A 15,078-nucleotide genomic window follows, 5' to 3' on the forward strand; every position below is an offset into this window, starting at 1 on the left:
TACTTCATTATTTTTGCTGGAATCCCTTGTAATGCTCTGATGACCAGAGGAAGTTACTGAAAATATTTATGCTATGAAATTTGCAGTCCAGGCTGAGCCTTTCCTGAAGTCCTACATGATGACTGTGTTTTTTCACTTAAAAACCTCTTTTCCTCCTTTTTCGTCCATTTCGATTATGAATAAACAGGAATTAATCCTGTTGCACTAATATACTATATACAAATACTTGTTATAAATAAAATTAAAGTAATAAAAGAATTTTGCAAATGTTAGGAATTAAATCTTTCTGAATGTATCAATACAAGTTAAAGAGTGAAACTGTAGCAATAAAGAAAGGTTTTAGGGTCTCCCTGACTTTCTGGGAGTTTGAATGCTATTTTTCATTTGTTATAAATGCACCATTGATCTTTTTTTTTCCTTCTTCTTAAACAAAAGAAATGATTTACTCCACTACTAGCAATGGAAATGGGAGTGGCAATTTCCTCTTTTAGGCCAAATATAACATTTCCTGATGGAAGGTCAGTATAGCAGTTTCAAAATTATATTGGCTTGCACTTTTGCATGGCTTAAACTAGAACTGTTTGAGTGCAATCCTACATTACTCTATCAGTTAAATGTTTTATGTTGTTGGGATAACCTAAATACCTCTTACTGCAGGATGCCTGTGCTTCAAACATCCTGTGCTGGATTTTCCCAAACTTTAAGTATCCTTATGGAAATCCAGACATGCTCTTTTCAGGAAGTAGTCATTTTCTAATCTTTTTTAAATCTCTTCTCAGGTTTATATCAGTGATTACTGTGTTCTTTCTTTTTCGGGTTTGATCCACTTCCCACTAAATACAGTGGGAGTTTGATCAAGTCTTTATTAGGAGGATGAGAAGGCAGTTTTTCCTGATTAAGCAGTGTTATGAGTCAAACAGGATGTAATTTTTAAAGCATTTTCCTTCTTCATCTTGCTTTCACCCATCTTTTCTGATGAAGCTGTATGCTGTTCCGTAGAACATATTAATTCAGTTCAGTTTGTCTTTGAAAAACCATGTAGAAAGTTGCTCTCCAATTTAGATTTGACGCTTTTAAGGAATAGCTGCTAAATGATGGTATCCATTTTAAGACTTACTACTGTTAATCATTCTTATTTTGTAAAAGTCAAGGAGTGTTGGGGCCTTACAGAAGCACTGTACAAATTGAATCGAGGATGAACCCTAAATTTCGACAATAAAGTAATGTTGATACAGCCTGCATGACATAAGCAAAGGAAATATGGTAACAGCAAACATTAATAAAATAAATGCTGATATGGGGAGTGATAAAAAGTGGGAAAGCATGTGAAAAGTGCATGCTTTGAGCCAACCCAAGGTGAAGAGAGCAGAGGTGAGGCTGGACTGATGGAGGGAGTTTTCAAGCAAATTCAGTTAGAGCTGGACTCTTCCCCTCTTTCCTCTCCCTTTAAAGCAAGCAGATCTTGCTGGAGGTTTTCTTCAGTCTCAGATGAGTTAATTTATTTTATTTCCTTTTGGTGGAGATACAGATGATTCTTAGTTGAGGGTAAGCCTTAAAGTGTAGGGAGGTAATATGGAAAATTTCTCCTCTTAGCAATAAGAATTTAAATAGCAACTCTAAAAAATGACCATACTATATCTGTTTGACAGGCAAGGCATCTTCTAAGTTACTTAAAACAACTGATAGTCTCTAAATATTTACTTCCATGAATGTAAGAGCAGCCTATTTCTTGTTCTATTGCTTTAAGGCTATTTTATTGAAAGCAGGAGGTTCAATCTGAGTTTGTTTGGCTTTGCTGCTTCTCATTTGCAGTCAGTTTCCCATTTGCGATATTTATACTTGTGCTGTAGCAACCAAACATAATTTCTCTCTGCAAATTGTCGTGATGTGAAAACTAAGTGGTAGTAAAAGCTAAAATGGCATCACCTTGGGAGATACCCTGGGCTTATGGGATGAATCTCTGCTTCCTGCAGGAGGGATGCCAGCTTCTGCCCACTCTAGTAGAGCAAATTCCTCCTCAAAACCTAGCAGCAAATGTCTTCACACTGATCCTCTGAAGACTGGTAGTATTCAGTCCTTGTTCTTGGGCTCCCAAAGCATATTCCCGGGATGGAGATCCTTGCAGACTGTTTGCACATCCTGCTGTCTCAATCTGTTCCCTTCGCAAAACGACAGGGCCCACTAAGTTCACCAGCTTTATCCTAGTTTGCTTTGTTTCCCTCAAACTGCATAGGTTTATGGTGAAACAGAGTGAAGGTTTGTTTATCAAAACTTAACTGAAGATTAGTAATCTATCTTAACCTTTTGTTTCCAGCTTTTGTTATGATTGAACTTAAACTTGAGCCTGATGCCTGCCTGTATTTATATTCCATTACAACTCGCCTGTAAACATTTAAGTGTGTATGAGCTGGTATAACTAGCTGGCCTGGTTAGTTAAAAGCTCACTTATTTTGGAGTAACTCCACTGCTAGCAACTTTCTCGAGTACTGATTATCCTTTTTTCTTACTCTTCCTTCTGAATTTACTTCCAGTTTCTCTTCAGTGCTAGTAGTAATTTTGATGACTCCCACTCCGCACTTTTGTTGCAGCAAGCTATTGCAACACGGTTCCAGGCAGCTTCCCTCGGCTCAGATAGCCTATTAAGTCTCCCTCAAAACTTTGAGGATTACCATATTCCATGCATCATAAATCATAAAATGTTAATTTGCACACATTCTGTGAAGCTTATGATTTCTTGGGCATCCTTAATTTTTAATAGCTGTCACATGTTCTCTGGGGGGTGTATTATTAGAAAAATTGTAGGATGTATTGATAAATCTCCTGTCTGCTCATATCTTGCAGCAAACTGTACTTTTCTACCCATCAGCCTCAGGGTTTCCAGGGTCACCTGGAGGGTTTGGGTTTTGTTTTCTTTTGCTCTTGTACTGAGAGAGGTTGTTAAACTCTTAGCAGAGAGAAGCAATTTTTGTTTTAATCTGATATCCTTTTTAAAAAAAGGCTTGGATTACATACCTGATCTGGTGGCCTGCAGCCACTGATTGCTACCCTTCTTTATCTGAAAGAAATCTGTCAGCATTCACGCTTCTAGAGAACATTGTGCACTATATTAAACTTTTAATTGAAGAGACTTTACTGCTTCTGCTCTGCTTGTGCTCTGTGGGCCATAAGCATCATTTGTCGGAGTGTCCTAGATCACAATTTGAGCATCGCTGTGCTAGAGGTAGAGTTCTGTTACTGCTGTCCAGAAGCCAATTTTTTTTTTTAAGGTATCTCTTACTTATACCAAGACTGTGCTGCTTTCACTTTGCTAGCTAGGCTAATGCTTGCAACCACCTAAAATGGGCTCGATTATATCCATATTAAATGATTGGAGTGCAGACTCTTTTCAGGTTTTTGCAGAGGTTTGATCTAAGGATGAGAGCAATGCTGATAGGAACATCATTCTGTCGTTTCTGTAGTGTATTCTTTGGTTCGTATGGGGTAGGTTGGAAGTTGTTTAGCCAGAGGAATAGGAGCAAAACTTTGAAGGACCCTTGAGGCAGTGCTCATGGGGAGCATGTTTTTTTTCTATGCCTCCACCTCCAGGCAGCAGGAGCTGCTGCAGCCTGCATCTGTCCTAAAACAGACCAGCTCTCGGAAGGCTGTGGGGCAGGGGAAGGCATTTGGCTGCATTATTTGCTGTTTGAACAGCCTTTCCTTCTCTCTAGGGAAGAGAGGGGTGGATAGATGTATCCCATCCACAGTCATGCATGACCCCTGCTTGGACCACACTGTTAAATGGTTGCTTTTGAGCGGCAGAGATGTGATACAGAGGTATCATGTAGCTCTGCTTCAGGGGTGAGTGAAGGCCTTTGTCAGACATAATTAGTTCAGCAGTTCTTAGACTTGAAGGTTTGGGCTGCTGAAGAAAGTCCTGGAAGAATTTTGTCTTTAAATATGGCTGTTGAAATCACAGTGTTGGGACAAATAAGTCTCAGTGCTGGAGCTGCTAGCGCTGGCCCTGTTGCCACGTACCCGTTCTCAGACATGCGCCCAAGGCAGGGAGCTTCCAGGTTACTGGGGGAGCAAGGTGCATGGAGTTACATAGCGCTCCTTCCACTCCCTCCCTTGCACGCAACAGTCCAAAATGTCAAATCCTGACTTGTCTTTATGAATGTGAGTCATGGACCTGTGGCAGCTATGTGACAGGTCCTCCGTTAATGTTTGGGTGCAGTGCTGATGCAAAATTTATTCTAGGTGTCAAGGCTCTCAAAACATAAGCTATACTATACTTTGTGCATTCACTGCATACAGTAAACATCTTAGGTGCCGCCTCTGTTAATTATTCTTTTTTCCACTCCTTATTACCTTTTGTGCCAGCATGTTTAAGGTACTACAGGTAAGTATGTTCCATTTTAAATCACTGTTTTCTCTGGTTTATAAAGAAGCTGTTAACATTAGCTCCAGGTTGAGTGGTGGCATGCAAAGTTTTGACTTAAAAATAATTTCAAAGTGTATTGTTGATCTGTTTTTAGAGTGTTCCACAGTTCAGACAGAATTGAATTTAGGATACTACTTTGCCATCTTAAAGGAAAACCACTTCTTAAAAAACAAAATTTAAATGAGGTAAACATGGTTTAGACTTTTGCTTGTTTTGGGGAAAAAAAATGCAACCACTGATCTAAGTTATGAAAAAATAGCTAATGGGCACAGTTGGTAACTACTTGCCATAAGGGTTTCTTGTTGTTTGGTAGGCAAGATGAAGCAAAGATTTTTATTTTTTAAAAGGGATTATATGTTTGCCAAGTAATATAGTAGTCTGAATAAGTTAGTTGGCAGGCCTGTAAGTTAATTTGAATGACTGTTGAAGACAGAGGGTATGATACTGCTTGCTAACATATATAGGAGGAGGTTATCCGTACAGGGCTTGCTCACTGAAGACTCTCCAGTGCTCAGACCAAGCTGCTCAGATTTTTTGCATTTCACTTTTCTATCAGGAAGGAAAGGTCTTCTATAAGTAAACCTCATCTGTTGATCTGTTCTTCCAAACTGTGTGAATGTAAAACAGCCCAGTTTATCTGAATAGGAGTAAAAGATAGTTTTTGTAATTACTTGAAAAAAATTAAGGGTTAGTGGGTCAGTAATTAAGGAGCACTTCTGTTTTCCAACTTCAGTTGCTAGCATACTTCCGAATTTTGAGATAATATATGCATGGTGGATGAGGTATGCATTGTGTTCTCAAGAGGCACATGGCAGCAAGTTATTCAAAGTCACTTTTTAAACTTTAGGATATTTCTGTAAGACAGTTCTGACATTTTTATATTTTTCATAAATAATAAACTATGCACAGTGGTGACGTATGGTTGTTTCTCAATCAAAGCTTTCAACTGGAGGCGCGAAGCTTAGAGCATTTTTTTTTTTTTAGTCACCAGAATTCTCAACAGCAAAGTTTTGTTGTTGTTTTTGTTTTTAATATATGTAGTCCATGTTTGGATTTTTTTCTTATGAATTATGTTAAAGAGGTACTATCATATGTTCATAAGAAAAGCCTGCTATTTTTTAATCTGTTAATGTGTTTTGATGTCATGTTATTGGTATTTTTGAATAGGGGCTGAAAAGTTCAGCAAAGTAAAATCTCAGCATAAACTTCAAGGTATCTTTTTTCAGCATTTTACACAGCTTGTCATTCTGATTTGTGTGTGTGTGTTTTGGTAAGTATCTTTTAAAATACATCTTTGGACTTGGGTAGATTGAGGAAGATACTTTGTTACACGAGGTGACAGTAGAAATGAATAAAGTTTGTGAGATATCATTGACACTTCTTATTTACTGTAGTAAATTTGCTGGTTATTGTGTTGAATTAATGGAACTCACTGTTTCTTTGACCTGAGTTTGCTTGACTTGAGTAACTGAAAACCAACCTGTTAATGCTTCTCCCCATGTCACCACCATCTCTCTTCTTAATTCTTACAATTTGAAGTTTCTTTTATTTTTGTTTTATTCTGAAGCATGTATTTTCTGTGACAGAACTCAGAAGTACATCTGAAGAATATGTAGTTGCACTAGCAAGTAATACATTGTAGTAATATGAATGTACATTTATCAAACTGTTTTACAGTCCCAAAATGCTTTAAGCTAATGCGTAGGATGCTGTCAGACAGGTTGTGACAAAAATTACTTTGTAAAATTCAGTGACTTCTTAACATTTTCCTCCTGATGGCACTTTGGCACAGTCCCCTTCCAGAAGTACAGCAGCTTTTCAGCTGTTAAATAATTTTTGCAGTGCATTTGTCTCTGCGGTGAGTGTTCAGCAACGGAAGCAAACAGCGAGTTTCATTTGATATGTTGTCCTAATGCTCTAACTGCTTTTCTAAATACATTTTTCCAGAATGCAAACCCTCTGCACATTGAAAATGTCAGTAGAGCTTGAATTACTGGTCACGTGCTGTTCTGAAAACATGAAAATGTTTGGAAGTGCAGCAGCTGAAGGGAAAAGGTGAAACACGCTTGCTCCATAAATAGCTTCTGGAGTGAACACCCACTTTGCTGCTTGCAACTCTTTTGTTGGCTTTAGGTATAAATGAAGGAGCTATTTATTTTAAAGGTGAAACACTAGAGTTCTGGGGGATTTTCTTTGGAAAGGCGAAGTGTTTTCAGTAAACATTTATAACTGTGGGTAGAAGATGAATTTTCTCTTTGAAGGGAAATACGTATTTGGAGGGAAGGTTTACAGCTTCTAGCAAACGAGACTTTCTGCTCCTTTGGATCTGTGAGTGAAATGTCCCCATCCTCGAGTCCCAGTGCAGGTGATTCTTCTGACCTCCTTCAAGGAGCACGTAACTTCTCTCTTCTTGTTCGGCTATAGGTTACTGTTGAATTCACTGTTTCTTTTTAGTAACGTACAGTGAGTCTGTTTTTTTCTTTTTTTCTTTTTTTTTCCTGCTACAAATTTCTGATACGTTTAGTTTGGGGGATATTGAAAGGCGAGGTAAAAAAAATAAAATTAAATTAAGGATATGCCTACACGAGGGGAACAGCCTTCCCTGTATAGTTTTCTGCATTGTTGCAGACTAGTGCGAAAAGTCGTATTTGCTGTCTGAGAGATCTCATTCTAACAGCCTTGCCAGGACTTCTGAGGTGAAATTTCCTGTAATGTTTTCTGTGGCATGTTGAAACCTTTTTAAGGGTCATAGTTACGAACAACAATTTGTTTCTTTAAATACACAGACAGAAAAAGAAGAGGAAAATAGTGCTTCGTAATTACCAGGCATAGTGTATCATTGCATCATAGTTAATGAAGAGCTGCTACTTCTTAGGCTGCAGTGGCAGTTGATCTTTTTGTTTAAATCCTCTGTAACTTAAGCAGGGTGGGTTAGGTAACCTTACTGTATTAGCACTGTGGTTGTTTAGACCAGGACCTCTGTTTATAAATGTTGCTGCTTGTAACATGAATTCTCAAAAAATCTCTGTGGAGGGGGCGGGGGAGCGGGAAGCTAGGTTTCTGTTTGAACATGAGTAGGGCTTAAAGGCAGTTCTTCTCTTAACTCCAATATTTCTGGAGATGTTCATCTTTCCAGGAAGATTGCAACCTTTTGAATGCTTGAATTGTATACTGACAAATTAAAAGTGATAATATGATTGGAGTAGCTGGTTGGCCACAATTTTTTCAATCCATTTCATGGAAAATCTTTCATTGTGTCTTTGTCTATCAGAATTAATGGGAGTTTAACTGTTTACTGCAAGTAGGAAGGAAGTGGGATCAGGTCATTTCAGTCTTGCTATTCAAGTGCTGGGCTTTTCCTCAGCTCATAGAGGAGAAATAGTTCTGTGTATGCCTCACAGGAAACTGTTATTAAAAAGAAAATCTCCCATACAATACAACATGCAACATACTCCCATACAAATTTCTTTGAGACCACCAATCCAACTTTCATATACTGGGAAGCGGCCTGAAATAAATAGAGCTGGCTAAGTTTTAACAAAGCCTCTTTTTTTTGGCTTGTTTGTTTTGGAGAGAACACTCACAGGAGCATGTCATGGCTACTTAAAAAAAAAAGAAAAATGGGGGCCCATAGGGAGGAGTTCATGATTGGAAGGGCAGTTCTACTCCCCTTCTCTACTTAAGTGTTGAGTGGAGCCAAGAGCAACAATACCAAATACGCTTGGGCTTGCTCCTCCTCCCTCCCATTCCTCTCTGTGTGCTTTGCAGCTTGCTGCCTCTTGAGTTTCAACTCTTAACTAACTGGTAAACATCCTCTTGCAAAGTCTAGGTTAGTGTGTGCATATGACCTTCTTCAGAATAGCGTATCAGAGTACTGTAGTTGAATGTAATCCAGACAGTGATGCTGACTACACAACCTGTTCTGAAATGTACAGTGTAAACACATGGAAAAAATGAGACGTTTTCCTCTTTGTTTCCAGTAACTCAAAGAGCTTTTTTTGAAACAATTGAAGGTATAACATTTTGGACTAGAGATACATATATATTTCTTTTTTTCCACCTGATTCTCATGTGAAGCCTCTTCCTACAACATTTTTCTTGTGTTTTAAGAATACTAAATCAGTTTTGGACTTTAAGGGAGTGTGTTTTTATGTTATTTCCATTATAAATAGTTAACATGTAACCTCTTACTTGTTAGGGTCTGTTCCAGATTAGTTCTATTTTATATGCACTGTTTACTAATACAGCATATGAAATTTGGTTGTATTGCTCTGTATTTATGCCTCTGACTTAATGCTTGAAGCCAAAATCAGTGTCATGTTTACATAAAATCTAAAAAAAAAAGAACCCAAATTCTGCTGTTCCAAGATAAAGTATTGAGAGCAAAAGTTGTGTCTTCATGTTGGGAAATAGGTAGATTTAGGTCTGATCTTCAGAGCACAGTGTCTGAGACCTTGATTCAATGCTCTTTTTTGAGTCTTGGAGTCTTTGTTGAAGTGAACATCTTTTTTGCTCTGTACCATACCTTCTTACAATATAAGAAAGCTCTGCTCTTCTGCCTTGTCCTTCATCATGCTGAATGGAAAACAAGCTCATAATGCAGACTTCTAAAAGGGTGCGTGCGTGTCTGATTCAGTACTATAAATCTGGTTTCCTGTAAGTTGGTAACTGCAGCAGTTTCCATCTCCAAAGAGCTATACAAATATAGCTGTGTTGTTGCATCGCTTGTGTGAAGGTGAGCTTTAGCATCAGCTTACTGTTGGAGAGGTGAAAGCAAAGAGGTTAAGTGACTTGTACAAATGAATCAGTGGCAGAGTTGAGATTAAGACCTGGGTTCATGCCACTAGAGTGCACTACTTCCCTCTTGCTTCTTGCGAGAATGTTTAAATTTGCTCATAGATGTACTCTTCGTGGTGTGGGGTTTGGAAAATTGCTGCAAACTTGCTGAGCTACTGGGAGTTTCGCTTTGGTCTTATCAGGTGAAACTCTGCTTCTACAGCTATCTTTTACCAAATATTTTTCTTATTATCAGACTTTTATGCATGTTACGGAATGGCAAAAAGGGCTCATAAACGGGCTTTTTACCTCTGATAGATTTTATTGGAGATGAAAAGGGTACTTAGGAAAAAAAGGGTTCCTTATAGGTGAGTGTAATTAAAGCAAGATCTTTAAAATATTATCATAAAGACTTTTCTTTTACTCTTTTAATGAAGGGTAATTAACAATGAGATTGTAGTATTTTACCAAATAATGTAAGCATTCTTGGTTTTTTTTGCACAGGTTTCCACTTGAGTGGCACAGTGACAGAGCCTGCAATGCAATCGGAGCCAGAAACTGTTTGCAATGTAGCTATCAGCTTTGATCGTTGCAAGATTACCTCAGTGACCTGTAGCTGTGGAAACAAGGACATATTTTACTGTGCCCACGTTGTGGCACTCTCTTTATACCGGATCCGCAAGCCAGATCAGGTCAAACTGCATCTTCCCATTTCAGAGACACTCTTTCAAATGAACAGAGACCAACTACAAAAATTTGTACAGTATTTGATCACAGTGCACCACACAGAAGTTTTGCCAACTGCTCAAAAATTAGCAGATGAAATTCTTTCTCAGAATTCAGAAATCAATCAAGTCCATGGTAAGTTTGATACCTGTTCTTTTCCTCATTCTTTGGTTTTGAGCTTTTTTTGTGGCATTCACAAGGAGTGTGACCTCCTGAAGTCCCTTCCAACCTGAATTACTCTGTGATTGTGTGATATTTTCAGAAGAGGATTATGTTGTTGAAACTTTGCTTTAAGATGCTCTGGAAAAGAGAAAAGAATTCATAAGCAATGAGATTGATGCCTGCAATTCTGTTAATATGTGGTCTGATCTACTTCATAATTGTATTTTCCGGCTAGGAAAGCTGAGTGTTCGTCTTTGTATAGACACATTGCTCAAAGAAACTACCTTGCAGTCAACTTACCAACTGCATCTTTTTGTTGTTTTGTTCTTTTAAAGCTAATCTTTCGAGAATTTGATTGTGTAATTTTGTTTAATGGCAAAGTATAAAAGCAAGTCAGTGTTACTGTTTTTTCATTCATTAAATATGCATTTATTATCCTTTGGGGTTTCGTTTCTGTATGAAGTCAGGAGAAATGTAAATCCTGTATTTCAATATTGTTTTCCTATTACTTTTGCAGCAGTCTTACAGCATCAGCCAAGGTTTGCATCTTTCTGCTCTCTTTCTGCAGCAGATAGTTGTAATGGCTTTCAGTTTCTTGTACTAAACTTCTTATGTCTGTTAAAGGGTGCTGACTGTGATTTGAGGCTTCTGAGGTGGCTGTTCATGCTGGACTAAAAGTGGGTAATTGAGGGTTTGAGTTGACCCAGCTAGTTTCTTAAAGTCCTGTGTTCCTGTAATGTAAGCTGATAGAAATGTCCTCTAATGTGACCAGTGCTATAACTCTAAGTGCAGTTGAGAGGGAAAGAATAAGTAATCTAAATGTTTTGTTTGTTCATTTACAGCAAGAATTATTATGTGTTAGATTTTTAAGAGGGATGACCACTATGCTACAGAATTTGCAATGCAAGTACAATCAAGCTGCCTAATATTAGAGGTAGAAAAATATACTTGTTCATGAGATACAATGTGGATAGAACAAAAGAAGCAAGTCTTTCTGGTAGCAGGGCTCATCTGCAAATTAGCACATCTTCATATGGTCCAGTGACCTATAGGCAGGTGGTGCTAGGAGTAGTCCTTGAGGATAATAGGGAGGAGATATACCAAGGGGTCAGAGTGATGGTGCAAAGCTCTGTGATGGTGACAGGAAACTTTGTTCAAATGTGACTGGATAGGAAGCTTATAGAATGAATGAAAATAATCATTGCATGATGGAATTTGGATTCAAGATGAAGCCAAGAAGATGAGTTTCAGGAGTAGTGTTCTTTTACCAGCCCTGCGGAGGTGGCCAGAGGTAGGGCTGTGTCTTTAATTGTTGCAGAGCAAATGAGAAGGTGGATGCAGAGCTGTCTGGGAGTGGGAAGAAAGGGAAGATAAAGCAGATGGAGAACGTGAAACAATAGAGCAAGATGCTTCAGATGTGAAAGCTGAAGGAATGTGTAGTGTGAGAATTGTAATAGCCTGAACATAAGGAATTGAGGGGAAGGAAGAACAATTATGGTGTGTATGTGACTGGCACAGAGAAGACATACAGTTGAGAGTGATTAGAAAAGGTGGGGGGGGGGAGGCAAAGGTGACAGAAGAAAGGCTGATCAATTATGAACTCTCACAATAAGTTTGAGTAGGGTAATTTAAAAATATCCACAAAACTTAAACTTTTGTCTTATGCTCCATGGTGCTTTCCTACTAAATGAAATTACTCTGTGTCTTTGTTGACTGTTGGTGTTTCTTAATAAAATACCAAAAACTGAACTAGAAAATCTAGGCAGCATAAACTGCTATTACCAAAGAAAAGCTGAGTTACAAAAAGAGATCTATAGCTTTCTGTTCTTCCTCTTGAACTCTCATAAAAATATAGTCTTATTTTTTAAGTATGTTTGCTATGCTAAAAAAATACAGGATTCTTTTAAGGAAAAAGTAAGCTCCTCTGATTACATAGCAAGTAAGCATTCTTTTGGGATTCATACTGTAATTAGTTATTTTGATCTCTAGTCAAATTTCTTGAAATTAAAAAAAAAACCTATTCAAAAGAAATCCACTCTTGGTTCTAGTAGCACACATGGATAAACACAAGATCCCCATTCATTTTCTCTTATGTCTTGTGCTGTATATGTTCTGTTTGTAATGCAAAACTGTCTTGTAGACCTGTAGACTGTCCTTTGAACAGTTTAACCTCACTAAACCATTGATTGAAGAGAAATTATATTGAACACTGCTTGAAGGCACGGGTAAGTAAGAGGAAAAACTTACAAAAGTAAGAGGAGACCTATCACTAAAATATCAAAAATAGCTTTAATCAAAGGGAAGTCCTGAATCTGTAGTTGGATGAGAAAATTATCTTCAGTGTTACCTAGAGGTTTTTTTGATTTCTTCTTCGTTATATGTAACTTCTATTTTTTTTCACTTGTTGTGACTGTACTAGTTCTTATAATTCCAGTAATAAGCAAAAGAAATGAGGTCTCTTGAATACTTTTTATTATTATTTAAGAATGATCCATGGCTTTCAAGAGCTTTGACCACAACATTTTTGTTGACTTGCTTATGAACTGGCTAGGGAGATGGAATAACTGTGCAGTACTTTCCTTTCACAAAAGGTAAATTGGATAATTGTTCATTTCTTCAAATTTTTGTCTTATGCAGCATTTGATGACTGGTTTTGGCCATCTCGCTGTGAAAGAGGTTACTGGGGGAACTAGTGAAGTGACTTGCACTGATGACACAGGTTTCGAGATGACAAATCCCTTTGAGTTCCTTGGTGGATACAAGTGATGCAACATCCGTTCTTGTTTCCTGACTGAGACTTGCTCCAGGAAAAAATAAGGGGATGCTGCTAGAAGCACAGGAATATGTGGTCTGTTCACTAACTTCTTCAGAGAAGCTGAGTGACATATTGGAAACCCTCTTCTGTCTTTGCCATGCTAATTTACGCTTAGTGGTGATTGCCTTCCAAGTGGCTTTTTGAATGTCTTGAGTACACAAAAGCACTTGCTGTATTTGAGAGGATATGGTGCGTCGGATTTTCTCGTGTAATGCTGTAGTTGCTACAACTCTGCGCGTTCCTGATAGTCTCAAAGCTGGAGAGCTGTGGGGTCGTAGTCACCTCTGAGGACCGCTGGGGATATCGATGTTGATACCCTGGTGGTCTGCGCTCGCTCGCTGCCGGCTTCAAACAGCGCTGCTGGTCAGCGGCGCGGGATCCAGCCCGGCCGAGCTCCCTCCTCGCTGCGGCACGCTCGCGGCCGAGGCGGCGGGCTGGAGCAGGATGTGCAGGGTGGCGGGCTGCCGTGTCAGCCGCAGTTGTCGTGAGTTACCATCGCATGCAGAGCGAGAAGAGGCCTGCCTTTGCTCGTAGGAACGCAGCCTGACAAACCAATGCCCTCTCTCGTGTTAAGCTGTATTGCTTTTTTCTTGAGTGTTTGATGCTGCTGTTGTAATCTCTTCCGTTAGAGAAACCATATGGAATTTTCCAGAATTTCTCCTATTTTTTAACTAAATACAAAATCTGTGTTACTTTTTGATAAGAAACCAATGCGGATGAGCTGAAATTTAACAGGGAGGGACTGTGAGAAAGGGCGTTGGGTACGTTTGTCCTTCTGCGCGCTCTGAAGCAGAGGTGCCCGGGCAGCCGGCCGTGATTTCTCCTCTGTAAACGTTCCCCTGTAACGTGCATAACAAGAGCTCTCCTGGAGGCAGGTGAGGAGGAAAAACTGGCCGAAGATACTCAGATTTGATTTCTTTCTTTTTTTTAAAAAAAGGACCCTATCGCCTGAAGATTTCAGACTATCTAGTGCTGTTCCGGTCCTGTAGGTTTCTAAGGCTAATCCAGACACGCAGATGAATGTGTCTTAATCTAGACCTGTTGTATTTAATTGAAATGACAGGGTTTTTTTGGTGGAAAATTATAGAATAGGGCCGAGCGACAGAAAACTACGTATTGGTAATCTGCTGGAATTCTTTAAAAATGAAAAAGGGAACTGATTACCATTAAGGCATATAAATTATATAAAAGATTGATAATCTTTCATATGGCCCTGTTAAACCAGCAAAATTGATTGAGAAACGAGTTTTAAGAGAAGAATATGGGAAATGGCAGTTTTCCTTTCAAGAAGGATAAACGTAAAGTGCTCCAGTGTTTGGCATTAGACTTGTTTGATCTGGATTTGGGAAGGAAGGAAGTAACAAGAGGTAAAACTGCAGGTGAAGAAGAAAACTAGTCAAAACTAGAAGTATTTCAGAAATCCAAGTACAGGTAAATTAGTGAAATGTAAAATGAAATTAAGGGCTGATAACTGCAAGATAATATGAAAACCTGTATGAAGTCTGGATTTTTAGGAAAGGTTTTACAGATACATTAAACATATTAAAATAAAACTTGTTTTATAGAAAATAAATCAGGATATTTTGTTCCGAGACATGGAACAGAAAATAAGGGGACCCAATGAAAATATTGCATGCTGCTTTATACTGGTAAGGAAATTCTTCCGTCCACCACGTGTGAGCGGACTTTGAAACTTAATGCTAGTAATGTTTGTGAGACAAGGATTTTAGCAGGAGAGATTAGATACTTTCAGGAGATAAGTTTATGCATTTTGCTGTATGTGCAGATGAAGGGGAAAGGAGAAGTGTTTGAAAGTTAAAAACGTTGAGGGTTTGTTAACCTTCCTCGCCAACTTACTGTAGCTGGTACTGTATTTACATTTGCTGGTATTAAAACTGGTTGCTTCACAGCAGTTGCTGTTTTTCTTTAATGATGTGCATGGCTTAACAGGTGCTATATTCCACCCAAGAACTCTGAAATTAAGTGCAAGAGGAAGTGACTTATGTATAAACTTTGAACCATTTGGGGAATCAAAGGCATAATAATATTTTTGAATCATTATTTTTATGATCTTTGTTTTTATATAATTATTGTTTAGAATAATTCTGAGTACACTAAGTTTATGAAATCAGTTATCATTCTGTTGTGAGTCAGTGTGCAGCAGCCTTGCTCTCTAGCT

The 15,078-nt window shown here is 38.4% G+C and overlaps 1 protein-coding gene across 3 annotated transcripts in view; it reads left to right on the forward strand.

Annotated features, from left to right (window-relative positions):
- The first annotated feature begins 461 nt into the window (after positions 1-461).
- Positions 462-15,078, forward strand: part of ZSWIM6 (zinc finger SWIM-type containing 6) — a 61,100-nt gene continuing 46,483 nt past the window's right edge. Inside the window, exons 1-2 of one of the 3 annotated variants that reach the window (XM_026077504.1) lie at positions 462-518; positions 9,701-10,057. In XM_026077504.1, coding sequence (XP_025933289.1) covers positions 512-518; positions 9,701-10,057 — 364 coding nt within the window. In that variant the 5' untranslated portion in view covers positions 462-511. The remainder of the gene's footprint in view (positions 519-9,700; positions 10,058-15,078) is intronic. The other 2 variants (XM_026077506.1, XM_026077505.1) reach the window with 2 other exon arrangements.

The sequence above is a fragment of the Apteryx rowi genome, unplaced genomic scaffold (assembly GCF_003343035.1).
Source record: "Apteryx rowi isolate R43461 unplaced genomic scaffold, aptRow1 scaffold_456, whole genome shotgun sequence".
NCBI lineage: Eukaryota > Metazoa > Chordata > Aves > Apterygiformes > Apterygidae > Apteryx > Apteryx rowi.